The sequence below is a fragment of the Hemiscyllium ocellatum genome, chromosome 15 (genome assembly GCF_020745735.1).
Source record: "Hemiscyllium ocellatum isolate sHemOce1 chromosome 15, sHemOce1.pat.X.cur, whole genome shotgun sequence".
Classification (NCBI taxonomy): Eukaryota; Metazoa; Chordata; class Chondrichthyes; order Orectolobiformes; family Hemiscylliidae; genus Hemiscyllium; species Hemiscyllium ocellatum.
In genome coordinates this window covers 61,585,669-61,605,683 of record NC_083415.1, presented here as the reverse complement: position 1 = coordinate 61,605,683, position 20,015 = coordinate 61,585,669, and the positions used below count along the sequence as shown (strand labels likewise).

The following is a 20,015-nucleotide window of genomic DNA, read 5'->3' as shown; positions in this document are numbered from 1 at the left end:
TATGAAGAAAGGTTGGATAGGCTGGGACCTTTTTCACTGGAGTGTAGGAGGTTGAATGGCAGCCTTATAGAAGTTTATAAAATAATGAGGGGTGTAGGTAGAGTTAATGGTATTGTCTTTTCCGTAGGATGGGGGATTTCAAGACCATGGTGGCACAATTTTAAGGCGAGGAGAAAACTTTTTTTAAAAAAAGGCAAATTTTTTTTACACAGAGGGTGGTTTGCATATAGAATGAACTTCCTAAGGAAGTGGTGGATGTGGGTACAATTACTACGTTTAAAAGACATTTGGATAAGTACATGAATAGAGTAGTGCTGGAAAAGCACAGCAGTTCAAGCAGCATCCGAGGAGCAGTGAAATTGACGTTTAGGGCAAAAGCCCTTCATCAGGATAGGGCTTTTGCCCGAAATGTCGATTTTACTGCTCCTCGGGTACTGCCTGAGCTGCTGTGCTTTTCCAGCACCACTCTAATCTAGACTCTGGTTTCCAGCATCTGCAGTCATTATTTTTACCTAAGTACATGAATAGAAAAGGCTTGGGGGGACATGCGCCAGGAGCAAGCAGGTAGAACTAGTTTAGTTTGGAATTATGTTCGGCATGGACTGGTTAGACCGAAGGGTCTGTTTCTATGCTGTATGACTATGACCTGCTCCTTTGATTAAAATCCAGCTCAATGTTTCAGTCAATGACCTTTTATTAGAGCTGGGAAAAGTTAGAAATGTGATAGGCTTTAAGCATGTGAAAGAAGAGTGGATGGGAACTTGAACAAATTGTTACATCTGTGAAAGGGTGGAGAGCAGGAGAGTATAAATGACAAAAGAGTTGGAAGGCTAAAGGGAGTGGTAATTGGGCAAGTACAGAATTGCCTGGAGGATGTATGAAAGCAGAATGAGCAACAGCTATGCAAAAGACAAAGGAAGAAAAAAACAAGTGAATAAATTAAAAACTAGCAAATAAAAAGCAAACAAAAAGAAGGCAGAGGTTATAGTCTGAAACCATTATACTCAATCTGAATAGAAAAATTGCTGTTGATAAGTGAAATGCCGTTCTTTGAGCTTCTAGCGGGTTCATTGGAACATTACAGGAAGCTGAGAATGAAGAGGTCCAAATGAAACAAGGTGCAGAATTGAAATGACAAGATGACTGGAAGTTCTAGGGCTTACCGGTCAACAGATTGAAGATGTTTTGCAAAATCACCTTAATCCTACAGTCTGTCATTCCTTGTCCAAACTCCTCTGCCTACTCAACTCTTAAGACAACTTCTTCAAAGCAATTTATTTGACCAAACTTTTTTTTTTACAAATTGTACCTCTGTGAATCTCTTTGGAATTTTTTGGAATTCATGTTAAAACTATAATATAAATGTATATTATTATTAGTTCTTTATTTATTTCAACATAGAGTCTAATTGATTACATATATTTTTAAACAATTGCTTTTATAAAGTGTTTTTTACTAGCCCAGATGGTCAAATAAAAATTTCAGAGCCTTTAGAAGTGTAGTCAACGTCTGAAACATAGAGAAACAACAACAATAAATGTTCTTACAGCAAAGTCCCACAAACAGCAGTGACAAAGTTATCAGTTACTATTTTTTAGATGGCAAGGGGTGATCAGAACCTGGGAAGTTAGGGAGAGGGGAGATCAGAACACAGAGCAGAGGTGACTGCGTCAGGAGCCAGGAGCGAAGCAGAGTGAGCAAAGGGAGAGAGCCAGGGGAATTGTAAAGGAAGGGAGACAGAGGGGCTCCTGTGTTTGGGCCCTCTTTGTCAGCCTCTCTCCTGCCTCGTAGGCCCTCCTTGCCACTCCATCTCTCCCTACTCTGGCTCCTAGACCCTCCTTGTTGCCATTGATCCACAGTGTCTGGGCCATCTTCCCTTCTTGCTCCAAGCCATTTCCCTCTGCCATCCAGCATCCTCTCTCCCCACCATTTCAAAATTGCAGCATATCCTACACATTTGCAATACTGCTTTTGAACATGATGTCACATGTAAAATACATGTGATGATATAGAGTGTTTGGAAAAGTGTGCATGCTTGTTTCTGAAGTAGTTGCAGGTGGCAGGAAGAATTGCCATGAAGAATATTGCCCTCATCTCGATAACACAAAGATGATGCAAGGTCCTTTAGAAAAAAATTGCAGCTCTCATTTTTTTCTTGCTCAAAAGTTGGTTCTGAGACATGACACATTGTATCCAAGATCAGCAATGTATATGCTGCAAAGATGCAGAACATGGCATTGTGTGTTGTATGGATCAATCTGACAACAGATGGAATCAGAACACCTTCAACATTGGATTTTTGGAAAGAAAACAAGAACATGTTGCTTTCAGGTTTAGGAGGAAACTATGGGCAAACATTTCCCAGCCCTTAAGTGGCAAGGAAGTTGGGAAAATATGGAACAATCTGACTCTTGATATCAGGAAAAACAAATTCCAATTTTCCTTTAATTTCTGAATCTTGCTATAAGCACAACTACCTTATTTCTAATGTTTTTGCATCTCATTAATAGCTAACCTTACTTCATTTTGATGCAGCTTGCAATCCTCCCCCTCTGTCCTGAGAAGCCATATGGTGCCAAATTCCAGACAGCTTACCAATTGTGTTCCTTCATCTACCAAAGTTGGCATCAGCAAACAAAAACCCTCACCCCATTATCATGGCTGATAGCCACTAACCTGGGATCCACTTCAGCCCTTTAGGACTTCACTTTGAAGCTCAGGGACACCTTTGACTCGCATGCTCTTGCTAGATTGCTTTCCAGAGGGATACATGGCTACCTCATGCATTTACACAGGACGCATTTTATAGCTCTAAGTCTCATTCCTTAGTACTCACCCATTTTGCACTTGGAGTGCAGGAAGGTTTAAGTAGTTGAGGAAGATGAGGGGGGTGACAGCTATTGAGTGAAGGTGTTGCATGCAAAGGTCAAGTTGGTAGCCCATGTATGGTGAGGTTTGTGTGCATTAGCAGAGTGAGAACGATTATGAGGTCACAGACATAAGATGATGGCACTTAATCTTGCAGGGCGCAGAAGTTCACTGACCTTTTTCCTGTACTGCTGTGCATTCCATTTGACACTGGGGACATCATTAATGGAGGCAGCTATCTGTGTCCGGGCTGGCTGTATTTGGTTCCTTGACTGCCTTTGGTGGTTCACAAAGTACAGGATAACCACCCTAATTACTACCCATTGACCAGGGCTTTGAGATCCCTCTCTGGATAGGCAGGTGCCAGCTTCCCTTGCAGCATCTGAGATAGAATACAGCCGGGTTTTAAATATGGTGCCTCTGCCTAGACCAGCAGCAATGGGAATTTTACCTCTCCAGCCACATTATTACATGAGAAGAGCATAAGAGAGGCACAATTACTGATGTGAGGAGCAGAAGACAGCATGGGAGTAGTCACTGTCAGCCGTGATGGGACAAACTCCACAAAACCCTATAAAAATAACCCTTGACCAAAAATGAGAAAATTAAGCCCTATTTTATAGGGACGTGACCAGAAACAAACCAGAAATAAGCTGGATGTAAAAACAGATTTTGATTAACATATCAAAAGCAAGAAAAACCTTGTGTTTAAATACCGCCCTTTCATAATCTTGGAACACCTCAATACTGTATATACTCTGCTGCAAGTTAAGTACATTTGAAGTGAAATCACTATTGTAGTTTCATGAACAATGGCAGCCAATTTATATCCTGATAAAAGGTTCTTGCCTGAAATGGCAATTCCCCTGCTCCCCGGATGCTGCCTGACCTTTTCCAGCACCCCACTCTTGACAGCCAATTTATGGTTTACAAATACATGCGCATATAATTTATTTTCATGATGTTGGTCGAGGGAGAAATATTAACAAGGACATAAGAAGGATTCCTTGAAAGAGGAGTCACAGGTAGATAGGGTAATGAAGAAAGCATTTTGTATGCTTTCCTTTATTGGTCAGTGCACTGAGTATAGGAGTTGGGAGGTCATGTTGTGGCTATACAGGACAATGGTTAGATAGACCACTTTTGTCATATTGCATGCAATTCTGGTCTCCCTGCTATAGAAAAGATGCTGTGAAACTTGAAAGGGTTCAAAAAATATTTATAAGAATGTTGTTGGAGTTGGAGAGCTTGAGCTATAGGGAGAGGCTAAATTGGCTGGGGCTATTTTCTCTACAGCGTCGGGTGCTGAGGGGTGACCTCATAGAAGTTTATAAAATCATGAGGGATATGGACAGGGTAAATAGACAAGGTCTTTTCCCTGGCAGGGGGGGGGGGGTCTCCAAAACTAGAGGCCAAAGGTTTAAGGTGACAATGATAAAGAGGAACGGTACAGGCTGGTACAATTCTAACATTTAAAAGGCATCTGGATGGGTACATGAATAGGAAATATTTAGAGAGATATGGGCAAAATCCTGTTAAATGGGACTACATTAATTTAGGATATCTAGTTGGCATGGACGGGTTAGACCGAAGGATCTGTTTCTGTGTTGTACACTTCTCTGACTCTATGACTCAAATATTCCCCTCTCTTCTTCAAATATTGGATTAGGGTAAAATGCAAATTCATCTTTGCATTCCCCGCAACTGTAATTTTCATATTCTCCTTTTGGTAATGGACCAGTGATTTGATGCAGCATAGCAAATGGGTTTACTGGCAGATATGCTCAGCATTGTACTTGAAAACCAATTTCTAATTTCAGCATGCTTCTTTATGTGTATCTCAGATAAATTATATACACTGCCATGAATTTTATGGTATCAACTTCAATATTGCTATCCTAAGGTTACATGTTCCTGGGAGTTGAGTAGAACTCACTGGAGGGGTGTACAAGTGGCCTGAGCCTCCCCATGTTCTCAACCTGCCCACTGATGCACTCTTGCAGACTGCCTCTACAATCACTGCCCTCAGATAAGCTCCCATGATTATAGGTCCAATTAAAGGACTCATAGCAACGTCAGGCTAGCGGTCCCAGTGGGAGAGGTGGGCATTGCCTGGATAGGCGATGAACAAGAGGGCAATTTAATATGGGTACTGCCTACAAGATGTTAATTAACCAAATCTAAAGGGTTGGAGTGCCATCAGGCTGAACAGCAGGGGCTGCAATCTTTCATCTCTGAGGCCTTGTGCCCTTGGTTTCTAGCTGGAAGGCAGCAATGACTGAGTGAATAGACTCTGCACATAAAGCTTCAATCTCAGTAGAATATCAGTGTCAGGACAAGCTAACGCCTAATTGGGGCCTTAATTGGAAAAATTGGTTAACTAGCCTTCATGGATCAACTAAGCTCCAGTCTACTCCTGGGAAACCTTCTTGGTGGTGGGGATTGTAGCAGAAAGCCATCCAGACACAACTGAACCATATTTTCCAGGAACCTTCTGCACCCCACACGATATCCATAGGGCCTGGGAAATTTTGTACTAATCTGAATCAGAACCTCACACCAAATATTTCATTATGTATTTTAGATTGCTACTTCAATATTATTGAGTAAGTGTTGCAAATTGCAGGTGCCATCTTTCAGTTCAGCTGTTGAACTGAGGCTCAGGTGGATGCAAAAGATTCCATGAGACCATTTGAAGAGGAGCAAGGAACCTCTCCTCAATAAAAAAAACAAAAGAACTGCAGATGTTGTAAATCAGAAATCAGAAACAAAATAAAATCAGAACTTGTTGGAAAAGCTCAGCAGGTCTGGCAGCACTGTGGAGAGAAATCAGAATTAATGTTTTAGGTCCAGTGACTCTTCTTCAGAAATAAAGGAAGTGTTTCTGTGCTGTTTGACTCCAAGATCCTACCTCCTGGTGTCTTGTTGATTTCTACCACTCATCCAACAGCTAAAAAAAGTTATGCTGGCCATTTATTTAATTACTGTTCATGGCACTTTGCAATTCATAAACTGGCTTTTGCCTTACCGACATTTCAACAGTAGCATAATTTCAATGACTTGAGCTGCAGACCCGCGCAGACTCACTTGCTCCATCTGCTCTTTTTTTCTCTCTTTCTCAACTTTAAAGGGCTGTATTGTTGGACTTTTAACTTTATCTCTTTATTTTTCTTATTTATACTGAAGATTTTGTACCTAGATATCTTTGTACCATGATGGCATTGGAAATGGCAGCTTTGTATGTTTTTCACTGTACTCATGTTTCCCTGTACTTATGACAATGAAACCTAAATCTAATTGCTTCTGATATGCCTTTTGATGTCCTGTGATGACTTGTGGCTGTGAAGATGCTGCAGAAATGCAAGTTCCAACTTTCTTAATCTGCACATTTGAATGACAAAACCTGAACTGCACTTCTGCCCTTCACTTGCATCACTACTGCAATGATAATCAACACTGTTCCACAGACAAGCAGGTCAATAATAAGTGATCAAACAAAGCAACTCCCCCTGTACCGACTGGGTTGATCATCATTCATATGCTACTTTTTCAAACATATTGTGGAATATACTTCATACTAACTTAGTTTATTTTGAAGGTTGCTAATGCCAAACATGCTGCATTATTGCAACAGGGTTAAGTTAAAAAAATGCAGTGTGTAAATACCATTATCTCTTTATTATTATGTTTTAAACCATTGTTTTGAAAGGATGGCTGCATGATTCATAAAGTCATAGAGTCACAGAGATGTAGAGCATGGAAACAGATCCTTCAGTCCAACTCGTCCATGCCAGCCAGATGTCCCAACCTAATCTAGTCCCAGCACCCGAGTTGAAAGCAAGCGACCTGACAGTAGCTGATTAAACAAGAAGTAATTGGAATGATTACAGAAAATCTGGGACTGAGGTGTTCTACATTCAAATAAAGCTCTGAGTGGCAACAAGATATTGATTGGTCCATGGACTAGTAACCAGCTACCAATGACAAAAGCCTTTTGCTTACCAAAAACAACATGATTGGTTGTCAGGTAAATGAACAGTTTAGGACTAAGAACATGATACAGAGAAGAGTTTTGATCTACACTGGTACAGGAGTGTTCTTTCCATGTCCTGCAGTCAAAACCCATTTAAAACCAAGGAAAATAATTTCATTTTTTTCTTCAGCAGTAATTGCAAGTTGTGATTTTTCAGTTGATAAGTTGGAGATATTTTATAAGCTAACCAGCCATTTTGTATCTCTTGCAAACCAGTGGAAGCATCCAAAGAAAGAAAACTGAAAAACAATGTTCTGAACAGAAATCACTAAACCGCTGGCCAGTTGTTGGGGTTTGTTTGTGTGTGGGTTATTTGTGATGTTATATGCAATGGTTTATAACTGTTACCTGTAGTTAGAATCTAATCACTGACAATAAATAGTAGTTCACGTTCAGTGATCAGTGTTTTCTATTAAGTTAGGTCTGAAAGCTGGCTAAATTGAGGAATATTGTGGGTTATGTTAACATTCTTAACCTCGCAAGGAATTAAGGGATACGGAAAGAGTATGGGTAAGTGGCATTCAGCCATGATTGAATGGCGGAGTGGACTCGATGGGCCAAATGGCCTTACTTCCATTCCTATTTCTTATGGTCTTATCCTTACCTTTTGTGATGTATCTGGGATTACCAGAGCTTAATTTCCAGTGCACTACTTCAGTGAGTTATGACAACTACTGAATGCACAAAAGTACTAATGCTATGAAGTTGAAGACATGTACTGTACCTTTAAGAGAAAGTGAAAACTGTCTTGCACTGACAGCTTGCAGGCACCAGTCATTTGACTGACTAGCAGCTTGAAAATATGTAACATTTAGCTATGAAACAAAGACATGAGTTTTGAATGCTGTTTTCAAAACAGTTCAGATTTAACCAAATCAGTTTACATTCTGCCCCAGAATACTAAAACCCAAACAAATCTGAATTTATTGTTTTTGCCAATCTCAAACCAATGAGATTATCTAATGTTTGCAATATAAAGAAGCAGACATTTTGACAGTTAGAGAGAGCAACTAAACTTAAGTTGATGTAATTTTATGGGGACAGTATCATGTGATAGAGTGGGAGGCAGATAACAAGCATTTAAGAGACAGGATACTTAAGAGTTTTAAATAGTTGTTGTAAAACATTCACTTTTAGATTTAAAGAATAATTTTTTAAAATTTAAATAATACAATTTGTGAGTTCTCGATCACTCATAGTTTAACAGATTATGAGGTGAGATGAGCTTTTCTGGGTGTTTGGTTTAATTAGCAGAAAGGTTCACTGCCATGTCGTAAAAATTGTTATGATTCTTATAGGGAAACCATAATCCAAAACAACCAAATTTACAAATTGACCCACAGACAGGAAATTACCAATAAGATTTCACTTTTTGTAACTTTTACTTTAACACATATCTAAACAAATGTAAATTAAACATGAATTAACAAACTGAAAGATAAATTTCATTTTAAATTGTTGATATCGACAAAGAAATGTCTCACAAAAGCCACAAACTACACACTGGGTTTTCTCTACGGACAGCAGCAGAGAGATGGAAAAACAGATTGGACAACAGATCTTGGAAAGGTATAGATCTAGGAGAAAGTGAGGACTGCAGATGCTGGAAATCAGAGCTGAAAATGTGTTGCTGGAAAGACACAGCAGGTCAGGCAGCATCCAAGGAGCAGGAGAATCGATGTTTCGGGCATGAGCCCTTCGTCAGGAATGAGGTATAGATCTAACAGAGTTGCTGTTATGGGCGACTTCAACTTTTCCAATATTGATTGGAATTTCCTCAGTGTAGCAAATCTGGATGGAACCTATTTTGTCATGTGTGTCCAGGAGGGATTCCTGACTCAATATGAGGATAGGCTGACTGGGGGAGGCCATATTGAATTTGGTGCTAGGCAACGAACCAGGCCAGATATCAGATCTCTTGGTGGGACAGCATTTCAGTGACAGTGACCACAACTGCCTCACCTTTACCACAGCCATGGAGAGGGATAGGAACAGACAGTATGGGAAGGTATTTAATTGGGAGGAGGGGAAATTATACTGCTGTTAGACAGGAGCTGTGAAGTATAAATTGGGAACAATTGTTGTACAGGAAACGTACAACAGAAATGTGGAGTTTGTTTCAGGAGGACTTGTTGCGAGTGTTGGATAACTTTGACCCAACAGACAAGAAGTGGTAAGGTGAAGGAGCCTTGGATGACAAGAGAAGAGGAACTTCTCATCAAGAGGAAGAATGAAACTTACTCAAGGTCGAGGAAGCAAAGATAGACAATAGACAATAGGTGCAGGAGTAGACCATTCGGCTCTTCAAGCCAGCACCACCATTCATTATGATCATGGCTGATCATCCACAATCAGTAACCTGTTCCCGCCTTATTCCCATAACCCTCGATTCTACTATCTTTAAGAGTTCTATCCATCTCTTTCTTGAAAGTATCCAGAGACTTGGCCTCCACAACCTTCTGGAGCAGAGCATTCCATACACCCACCACTCTCTGGGTGAAGAAGTTTCTCTTCAACTCTGTTCTAAGGGGCCTAATCCTTATTTTTAAACTATGTCCTCTGGTTCTGGACTCACCCATCAACGGAAACATGCTTCCTGCCTCCAGAGTGTCCAATCCTTTAATAATCTTATGATCCTCGCTCATCCTTCTAAACTCTAGTGCATACAAGCCCAGTCGCTCCAATCTTTCAACATATGATAGTCCCGCCATTCCAGGAATTGAGCACGTGAACCTAGTCTGCACTCCCTCAATAGCCAGAATGTCCTTCCTCATATTTGGAGACCACAACTGTACTCAATACCCCAGGTGTGGTCTCACCAGGGCCTTATACAGCTGCAGAAAGACCTCTTTGCTCCTATATTCCTCTTGTTATGAAGGCCAGCATGCCATTGGCTTTCTTCACTGCCTGCTGTATCTGCATGCTTGCTGTCATTGACTGATGTACAAGAGCACCTAGATCTCGTTGTCCTTCCCCTTTACCTAATGTGACTCCATTTAGATTGTAATCTGCCTTCCTGTTCTTGCCACCGAAATGGATACCACATATTTATCCACAGTAAACTGCATCTGACATGCATCCGTCCACTCACCTAGCCTGTCCAAGTCACTCTGCATTCTCACATCTTCCTCACTTTCACCCTGTCACCCAGCTTTGTCATAAGTAAATTTGCTAATATTACTTTTAATGCCTTCATCTATATCATTACGGTATATTGTAAACAGCTGCGTTCCCAGCAACGAACCTTGTAGTACCCTACTAGTCACCGCCTGCCATTCCAAAAGAGACTAGTTTGTCGCTTCTCTTTGCTTCCTCTCAGAGTCATAGTGGTGTGATCTGTCCATCTGACAAACCCATCTATATCTTCCTGTAACCTACAACCTATCTTCTTCACTATTAACCTTCCTGTCAAACTTAGTGTCATCTGAAAACTTGGTTAACATTGCATATTACAAACAAAAAGGATCCCAGTCCTGATCCTTGTGGTAAATGCTCCAGGGAAAACAGCCCCAGCCTGTTCAACCTCTCCCTATAGCTCAAATCCTCCAACCCTAGCAACATCCTTGTAAATCTTTTCTGAACCCTTCAAGTTTCACAACATCTTTTCGATAGGAAGACGACCAGAAGTGCATGCAATATTCCAACAGTGGCCTAACCAATGTCCTGTATAGCCGCAATATGACCTCCCAACTCCTGTACTCAATATTCTGACCAATAAAGGAAAGTATACCAAACGCCTTCCTCACCATCCTATCTACCTGCGACTCCACTTTCAAGGAGGTATGAACCTGCACTCCAAGGTCTCTTTGTTTAACAACACTCCCTAAGACCTTATCATGAAGTGTATAAGCCTGCTAAGATTTGCTTTCCCAAAATGCAGCACCTCGCATGTATCTGAGTTAAACTCCATCTGCCACTTCTCAGCCCATTGGTCACGTGCTCTGCTGACTTCAAGGATCTGTGAATGATTACCCCCAAGATCCCTCTGTGCCTCTAAGCCACCCAGTGTCTTGCCATTCATTAAATACTCTCTCATCATATTTGGTCTCCAAATATGAGGTGCTACAAATGATCAATACTTGATCATATTGTTTGAAAATTCTAACAAATGTGTTAGGCATGACCTCCCTCTGTCAGCCAGTCAATTTTCAATCCAAGTCAGTATTTTGCCCCCAATACCATGTGCCCTAACTTTGCTCACTAATCTCCTATGTGGGATTTTATCCAAGGCTTTCGGAAAGTTCAGATACACTACATCTACTGGTTCTCCTTTGTCCATCTTCATAGTTACAGACTCAAAGAATTCCAGAAGATTTGGCAAACACGATTTCCCCTTTGTAAATCCATGCTGACTCTGATCTATCCTATTACTGTTATCCAAATGAGTCGTAATTTCATCTTTTATAATTGACTCCAGCATTTTTCCCACCAATGATGTCAGGCGAACCAGTCTATAATTCCCTGTTTTTTCTCTCCCTCCCTTCTTGAAAAGTGGGAGAACATTAGCCACCTCCGATCTGCAGGAATTGATCCTGAATCTATAGAACATGGAAAATGATTACCAATGCATCTATGGTTTCCAGAGTTACCTCCTTAAGTACCCTGGGATGCAGACCATCAGATCCCAGGGACTTATCAGCCTTCAGACCTAACAGTCTATCCAACACCATTTCCTGCCTAAAATAAATTCCCTTCAGTTCACCCATTACATTCAGCCACTATTACATTTGGGAGATTGCTGGTGTCTTCTCCAGTCAAGACAGATCCAAAGTACCTACTCAACTCTTCTGTTACATCCTTGTTCCCCATAATAAATTCACCCATTTCTGTCTTCAAGGGCCCGATTTCAGTCTTAACCAATTTTTTTCTTTTCACATACCTAAAAAAGCTTTTACTATCCTCCTTTATATTTTTGGCCAGTTTGTCTTTGTACCTCATTTTTTCTCTGCATATTGCCTTTTTAGTTATCCTCTGTTACTCTTTCAAGGTTTCCCAGTCCTCCGGCTGCCCGCTTATCTTTGCTATGTTATACTTCTTCTCTTTTATCTTTATACAGTCCTTAACTTCCCCCGTCAGCCACGGCCACCCCCACCTCCCCTTAGGTTCTTTCTTCCCCTTTGGAATGAACTGATCCTGCACCTTCTGCATTATATCCATAAATACCTGCCATTCTTGTTCCACTGCCATCCCTGCTAGGGTATTGAACCATTGAACTTTAGACAGTTCCTCCCACATAGCTCCATTGTTCAACTGCAATACTGACACTTCTGATTCTCCCTTCTCCCTCTCAAAGTGCAGATTAAAACTTACCGTAATATGTTCGCTACCTCCTAATGGCACCTTTACTTTGAGGTCCCTGATCAAATCTGGTTCGTTGCACAATACTGGATCCAGAATTGCCTTCTCCCTGGTAGACTCCAGTACAAGCTGTTCTAAGAATCCATCTCGGAGGCACTCCACAGACTCCCTTTCTTGGGGTCCAGTACCATCCTAATTCTCCCAGTTTACCTGCATGTTGAAATCCCCCACAACAACTGTAGTAATAGCTTCGCAACAGGCCAATTTCAATTCCTTATTCAACTTACACCCTACATCCAGGCTACTGTTTGGGGGCCTGTAGATAATTCCCATTAGAGTATTTCTACACAGAATTTCTCAGCTCTATCCATACTGACTCTACATCTCCTGATTCTACGCTCCCCCCTTGCAAGGGACTGACTATCATTCCTCACCAACAAGGCCACCCAATGCCCTCTGCCCGATCTAGCATATCTTTGGAGAATTACAGAGTAGCTAGAAAGGAACTCAAAAACGGACTGAGAGCTAGGAGGGTGTACAAAAAAAGCTTTGGCAGGAAGGATTAGGGAAAACCCAAACGTGTTCTACATTTACGTGAGGAATAAGAAAATGATCAGAAAGAGGGTGGAGCCGATCAGGGATAGCAAAGGGAATTTGTGCCTGGAGTCTGAAGAGACCCAAAATGAGTTTTTTGCTTCAGTATTCACTAGAGAGAGGGATCTTGTTGATAGTGAGAACACTACGAACATTGGCTTGAACAGATTGATATTAAAAAAGTGGATGTGCTGGAAATTCCAGGACGCATCAAGATAGATAAGTCCTCAGGGCCTGACCAAATATATCCAATGTTACTATGGGAAGCAAGAAATGAGATTGCTGCACCTCTGGCAATGATCTTTGCAACCTCACTCTCCACGGGAGTAGTACCGGATGACTGGAGTGAGGCGAATATTGTTCCTCTGTTCAAGAAAGGGAATAGGGAAATCCCTGGGAATTACAGACTAGTCAGTCTTACGTCTGTGGTTTGCAAGGTACTGGAAAGGATTCTGAGAGCTCGGATTTATGACTATTTCAAAAAATGTAGTTTGATTAAGAATAGTCCACATGGCTTTGTAAAGCCATGTCTGATGAAGGGCTCCCGCCCGAAATATCGATTTTCCTGCTCCTCGGATGCTGCCTGACCTGCTGTGCATTTCCAGCACCACTCTACTCTTGACTTTAATCTCCAGCATCTGCAGTCCTCACTTTCGCCATGACTTTGTGAGGGGCAGGTCGTGCCTTACAAGCCTTAGATAGAAAAGTACAGCACAGAACACACCCTTCAGCCCATGATGTTGTGCCGTGTATTAATCCTAATCTAAAACAAAATAACCTAACCTACGCATCCCTTAATTCACTACTGTCCATGTGCATTTCCAGCAGTCGCTCAAATCTCCCTAATGACTCTGCTTCCACCACCGCTGGCAATGCATTCTGTGCGCTCACAACTCTCTGTGTAATGAACCTACTTCTGACGTCTCCTCTATACCTTCCGCCAAACACCTGAAAACTATGACCCCTCATGGCAGTCAATCCTGCCCTGGGGAAAAGTCTCTGGTTATCAACTCTATCCATGCCTCTCATTACCTTGTACACCTCGAACAGGTCATCTCTCTTCCTCCTTCTCTCCAGAGAGAGAAGTCAGAACTTAGTCAACCTCTCTTCATAAGACAAACCCTCCAGTCCAGGCAGCTTCCTCTCTGTACCCTTTCCAAAGCCTCCGCAGCTTTCCTATAATAGGGTGACCAGAACCGGACACAATATTCCAAGCGTGGTCTTTGGGTTTTGTACAGCTGCAGCAAAACCTTACAGCTCTTAAACTCAATCCCCTTGTTAATGAAAGCTTATTGAGTTCTTTGAGGATGTGACGAGACAAGCTGATAGAGGTTAAGCCGTGGATGTGGCGTATATAGATTTCAGTAAGGCATTTTGATAAGGTTCCCCATAGTATAGTGTGTTAGTGGGCTACCATGATGCCAAGGGATCTTAGTAGTCTGGCCATCATTTCCAAGATGTCTTTGATGTAAGGGAGAGTGGCTAGGGTTTCTGGATGTGTTTCATCTGCTTGTTTGGGTTTGTTGTAGAGAAATCAGCGGAATGTGTTCATAGGGTACATTCTTTTTGAATACACACTATAGGTTCACAAAGCAGAGGAAAACCACCTGTGCCGTGTATTCAAAAAGAAAGGGTACCCTATGAACACAGTCTGCCGATTTCTCAGCATCAAACCCAAACAAGCAGACAAAATACACCTCGAAACCCTCGTCACTCTCCCCTACATCAAAGACATCTCAAATGACTGCCAGACTACTCAGACCCCTTGGCATCATGGTAGCCCACAAACCCACTAACACACTAAAACAACAGCTAATAAACTTGAAAGACCCTGTATGGACAACAAGCAAAACTAATATCATTTACAAAATACCACGCAAGAACTGTAACAAACACTACATTGGACAAACAGGCAGAAAATTAGCCACCAGGATACATGAACACCAACTAGCCACAAAAAGACAGGACCCTCTCTCACTAGTATCCTTACATTCGGATGAGGAAGGACACCACTTCAACTGGGACAATATATCCATCCTAGACAAGCCAAACAAAGTCACTCATGAGAATTCCTAGAAGCACGGCATTCCAACCGAAACTCTATCAACAAACACATCAAGTTCAATCCCATCTACCACCCTCTGAGAAAAAGCACAGGAAATGACAGCACCACAGGAAATAATATCACCAACCCAAAGAAACACAAACACATAAATAGAAAGCAGGAATTTTCAGTGCTTCACCTGAGGCCTACTGAGGATGTTACCTAGTAGGGTGACAAAACATCTCAAAATGAACCTTCAAGCTCAGCGAGCAAACCTACATGCAAAACCTCAACATGAGCTACAAATCTTCTCAAAACTTGCTAGCACCCAAGTCTCGTTGAACATTTCCCACTCTCAATTTACTGCCATTTAAATAATAATCCACTTTCCTGCTTTTGCTACCAAAGTGGATAACCTCACATTTAGCCACATTATACTGCATCCACCAGGCATCTGCCACTCACACCACCTGTCCAAATCAGACTGCAACATCTCTGCATCGTCTTCACAACTCACCCTTCCAATCAGCTCTGTGTCATCTGCAAATTTTGAGATATTACATTAAGTTCCTTCATCTAAATAATTTACATTATGAATGACTGGGGTCCTGCTACCAATCCCCATGGCACCCCATTAGTCATTGCTTGCCTTTCAGAAGATGATCCGTTTATTCTTATTCTTTATTTCCTGTCTGCTAACCAATTTTCTATCCATCTTAATACACTATCCCCAATCCCATGCATTTTAGTTTAATACATAAGTCTCTTACGTAGGACCATGTCAAAAGCCTTCTATAAGTCCAAATAAAGCACATTACACTGGTTCCACTGATCAACTCTACTGGTAATGTCATTGAAGAACTCCAGTAGATTTGTCAAGCATGATTTCCCTTTCATAAATCCATGCTCAGTACATCTAATACTGTTCTTTAACTGTTCTGCTATAAAATTCTTAATCATGGACTCTAGTATCTTCCCACTACCAACATCATACTTGCTGGTCTATACTTTCCTGTTTTCTCTCAATCTCCCTTTTTGAATAGCCACCCTCCAATCTGTAGGCACTGTTCCAGACTCTGAAGAATCTTGGAAGGTGACCACCAAGCATCCGATATTTATAGGCCTCTACTCATAGTGATATTTGTGGTAGTAATTATGCTTTTGACTCACAGCACCAATGAATTACTTCAAAATACTATCAGAACTGCAACTCACTATTGCTTGTGTAAGAAACATAATTAATTTCATTTGTCAGATCTCAGTGGTGCAAACAGCAGGGTGCAGAGTATTTTAATGCTAATGATAGTCTGTTCTAGTTAGGGAAAGTCCATTGTGGTAAGGTATTGTAAGTAATGAGCAAATTAAGGTAATCTTTCTATGCCGCGAAAAATCATTCCAAATTTTAAACGTACAACAGATCGTAGTCTCCCATATTCAACTCTTTATAGCGCCAAGATATTTAAAAATATATTTCTGCACTGCCAAAAGGAGAAAGTAATAGAGGAAGTTAAAAAAAAATACAACCTCAGGACAAGGGTTTCCATCCAAGAGATATTTTTGAAGTTTAATCTTTGCTGTATTGCAGGAAATCATAGCAGTCAGCTTGTTCACACTTAAGTCCCACAAAGCCAATAAGATATATGGTAAAAAGAAAGAATCAAAGAAGTGCAATGCTGGAAATCAGAAACAAAACCAGAAACTGTTCTTCAGTTCTGAAGAAGGGTAACTGGGCCCAAAACATTAACTCTGATTTCTCTAAACAGATGCTTTCAGGCATGCTCGGATGACCATATATCTTGCGAAAAAATGATTAAAGCTTGTTGAGCATATCAGCAGCACTTATCCACTCCTAGAATAGTGTCATGGAATCATTTATACCCACCTGTGAGGGCACAAGTCTTCCAAAAGGTGGGGAAAACATCCCACAATAAAGTCACGAAACTTATATTCACCAACCTAGACTGCTTCTAGTCCTTAAATATAGTCATGGGAATAGGGAGACACAAGAGAAAGTGGATGACATAGTAAACCAAAGATGCTTTGAGAGCTCCGTCCATACCTTTGACCACTACCATCTAGAAAGACAGGATACCAGATACTTGGTGCAAGTTACTTTCCAAGCCACTCACCATCCTGACTTGGAAGTATATTGACATTCCTTCACTGTTGCCAGTCAAAATTCTGGAATTACCTCCTGAACACATTGTGAGTCCACTTACAGTATATGAACTGCAGCAGTTCAAGAATAAAAGGTCACTATCACTTTCTCAAGAGCAACTAGGGAAGGTAGATAAATGCTGGCCTAGTCAACAATGCCCATATCCCACGAACAAATATAGAAAAAAGTGTATCCTATAGGCAAAGTCTTTTCTCTGGGGTCGGGGAGTCCAGAACTAGAGGGCATAGGTTTAGGGTGAGAGGGGAAAGATATAAACGAGACCTAAGGAGCAACTTTTTCACGCAGAGGGTGGTACGTGTATGGAATGAGCTGCCAGAGGATGTCGTGGAGGCTGGTACAATTAAAACATTTAAGAGGATTTGGATGGGTATATGAATAGGAAGGGTTTGGAGGGATATGGGCTGGGTGCTGGCAGGTGGGACTAGATTGGGTTGGGATATCTGGTTGGCATGGACAGGTTGGACCAAAGGGTCTGTTTCCATGTTGTACACCTCTATGACTCTATGACAATTAGCTTATTTTACAAAATCTGAGGGACCCTCCTGTATGATTCTACCACTTTACTTTTAGTTCTTATTCCAGGTCTTTACAGCTTTTTGTTTTACTTCAACAATTAGTAAAGATATTCCAGTAACAAACATTGAAGTGGAGTTTAATTCTAAGGCAATGTAACTTAAATTACAACATCATTTTTAACTGGACAAGGTTATCTTTCATAAACACACATGCAGACGCACTTCTAATTTAAAATGGAACATGTTTCAATTGTGGCACTGTTTTTGTACTGCTAATGGTAACCATTAGGTTGTAGGTTTTTTTCACATTACAAAATGAACTATACTGACATAATAAAATGACTATAGAGTGATAAATTGCAACTTTTATAATCATATTTCTCTGCATGCTGAATTGACAAACTCTACATTCTGCTGTGGAGAGATAATAAATAGAAGCCAAATACCTTCCTTCAATGAACAAGGAAAACAGAAAATTACGAGAGTAACCGCTGGGTGTTTTCATGTACCTTTAGCAACTGATTCTTGTGGTAGGATTTGTGTATGCTGCGAAAGCGTTTAGCTTGGTTTAGTATAGACAGATGGAAAAATACTAAAGAAAGTTTCCTTTGCCTACGACTAAATTTTACACAATCTGCGACAGACCTGTTTGGGAAATTACTCAACCAACCACTATTAGTTTACCAAGTCTTCCAGAGGGAATTCCTCAAAGTTCCCTTTCCCAATATCCTGTTTTAACTTTTGCCAATCAGGGTTGTTGCAATCATCTTCAATTTATTAGATTTAAAAAGTCACAACCAGGAAATATCATTTATTTTATAAAAACAGAAATAATTATTTTCCTTCCTGCAGAAATCATATTTTACTCATCACTTCATTCAGTTCAGCATTAAACAAATCCAAGATTGCAAACATGATCTCATCAGTTTAAAAGCTTTAGAGTCCCACTTCATGGAACAATCAAAAACGTAGCAATGTACAACTTTAAAGATTGTTCAATATCTCTCCCATGCTTTACATAGAAAGAAAAGCAATATCAAATACAGTTTGCATTTTAAAGCCATCTCTCCAAATATAAATTATCATTTATTCTAATTTGTCTATAATTAATTATAATAAAGTGGAAAATCCAAATAATATGTACTCTCCGTACTTCACAGAGCCACATTTACCACATTCACAATTTGATTTTGAAACTTTGTAAATTTGCTCTGCCAACAGTTATTATTACGCATTTATCCGTGTAAGATTTAGCGATCCGTTTGCTGCTAATGCAATGAATTTCTACAGGTGAAGAAAATTCTGGGCTCAAAGTACGAATTCAGCAATGTTCACTAGAGCTTGCACAGAGAACAAAATACACAACGTAAAATAATGGCAACTTGAGTCCTGATGTAGAGCAGAGAATTACGAAAGGAGGTGCAGAATTGTCAAACGAAGAGGGAATATAAAATATGCGTTAAGATTAAAATGCGATGTCAGGGGCACAAGGCAGAAATGTGTTCTTAGAGTTTGCCATCTTGATTGCGAGGTTGGATGAAGACAAAAGGAATAGATCCAGGGGAGGGGTGAAATTGCGAATCAAAAGGAAAACATAGGTATTTGTGATTCAAATATCAAAGGGGGGGGGGGCTGTTTGAACGGGATAATAAGAATTTGCGGAGCTGGACAACACAGACTGTGTTCCGAGCCACAGTTTGTCATTCAAAAATCTTAGATGCAGGAAAGCAGAGAGAAATGAGACAGGGAAGAGTTGGACAGCTAGACGTGCCTGACACATAAATAACAATGATAAACACTATCAGTGAGCAGCAGTCAGCCGGGGTGGGGTTGAGGGGGAGCTTTTACCTCCTCGAGTGCAGTCACTGTGTTCCTGCAGTTTGCCATTTTGGTGGTGAAGGAGGAGGTTGTCGGCGAGCTGTGGTCCTCCTGAGTTTCGCGGATAAATTCTTGCACAGAGATCACCTCCGGCATGTTTTCAAGTGTCGGTTTGTTTTCCCTCGCCGGAATGAGGGGGAAGGTGGGTGAGGGAGAAAGGTGAAGGGACAGAACGAGAGACTCCAGGATCAGTGACACAGAACACCTCCTGTTGCCGCCCGCCCGTCTCTGCCGGCGGTGCTTGGCTTCACAGGGAAGGAAATGCTGAGGACGGTGCACGCGCCGCCGGCGCGCGGCCCCCCACCCCACAAACGCCGCCCGTCCGCGTGCTCACGCGCGCGCGTCTCGCGCTGGCTCAAACCGCCGCCCGCGCGCCTCCCGCTGGCACCAACCGCCACCTCTGTCGCGTGGTCAGTTCGTTCACTCGTTGCAAGTTGTCCGAGGTGAGGGAAGGAAGGGGGAGGGAAATTAGCATGGAATATATTACAAGTGTTTAGTTTGCTTTTAAATTGAACTAATCGCAAATATTTACTTTCCTTCTTCCCACTTTCAGCTTTTCCAAAACCATGTTACATGCGGCAGCCTCAATGGATCAGCTTGATGTCA

General features: G+C 41.2%; 1 protein-coding gene across 4 annotated transcripts in view; it reads right to left on the bottom strand.

The window, feature by feature from the left end:
- Positions 1–19,666, bottom strand: part of unm_sa1614 (un-named sa1614) — a 273,238-nt gene extending 253,572 nt beyond the window's left edge. For 2 of the 4 annotated variants that reach the window (XM_060836537.1, XM_060836539.1), the window contains exon 1: positions 19,380–19,597. In XM_060836537.1, coding sequence (XP_060692520.1) covers positions 19,380–19,505 — 126 coding nt within the window. In that variant the 5' untranslated portion in view covers positions 19,506–19,597. Of the gene's footprint in view, positions 1–19,379 lie in introns of all 4 variants that reach the window. The other 2 variants (XM_060836540.1, XM_060836538.1) reach the window with 2 other exon arrangements.
- Between the last annotated feature and the right edge of the window lie 349 nt (positions 19,667–20,015).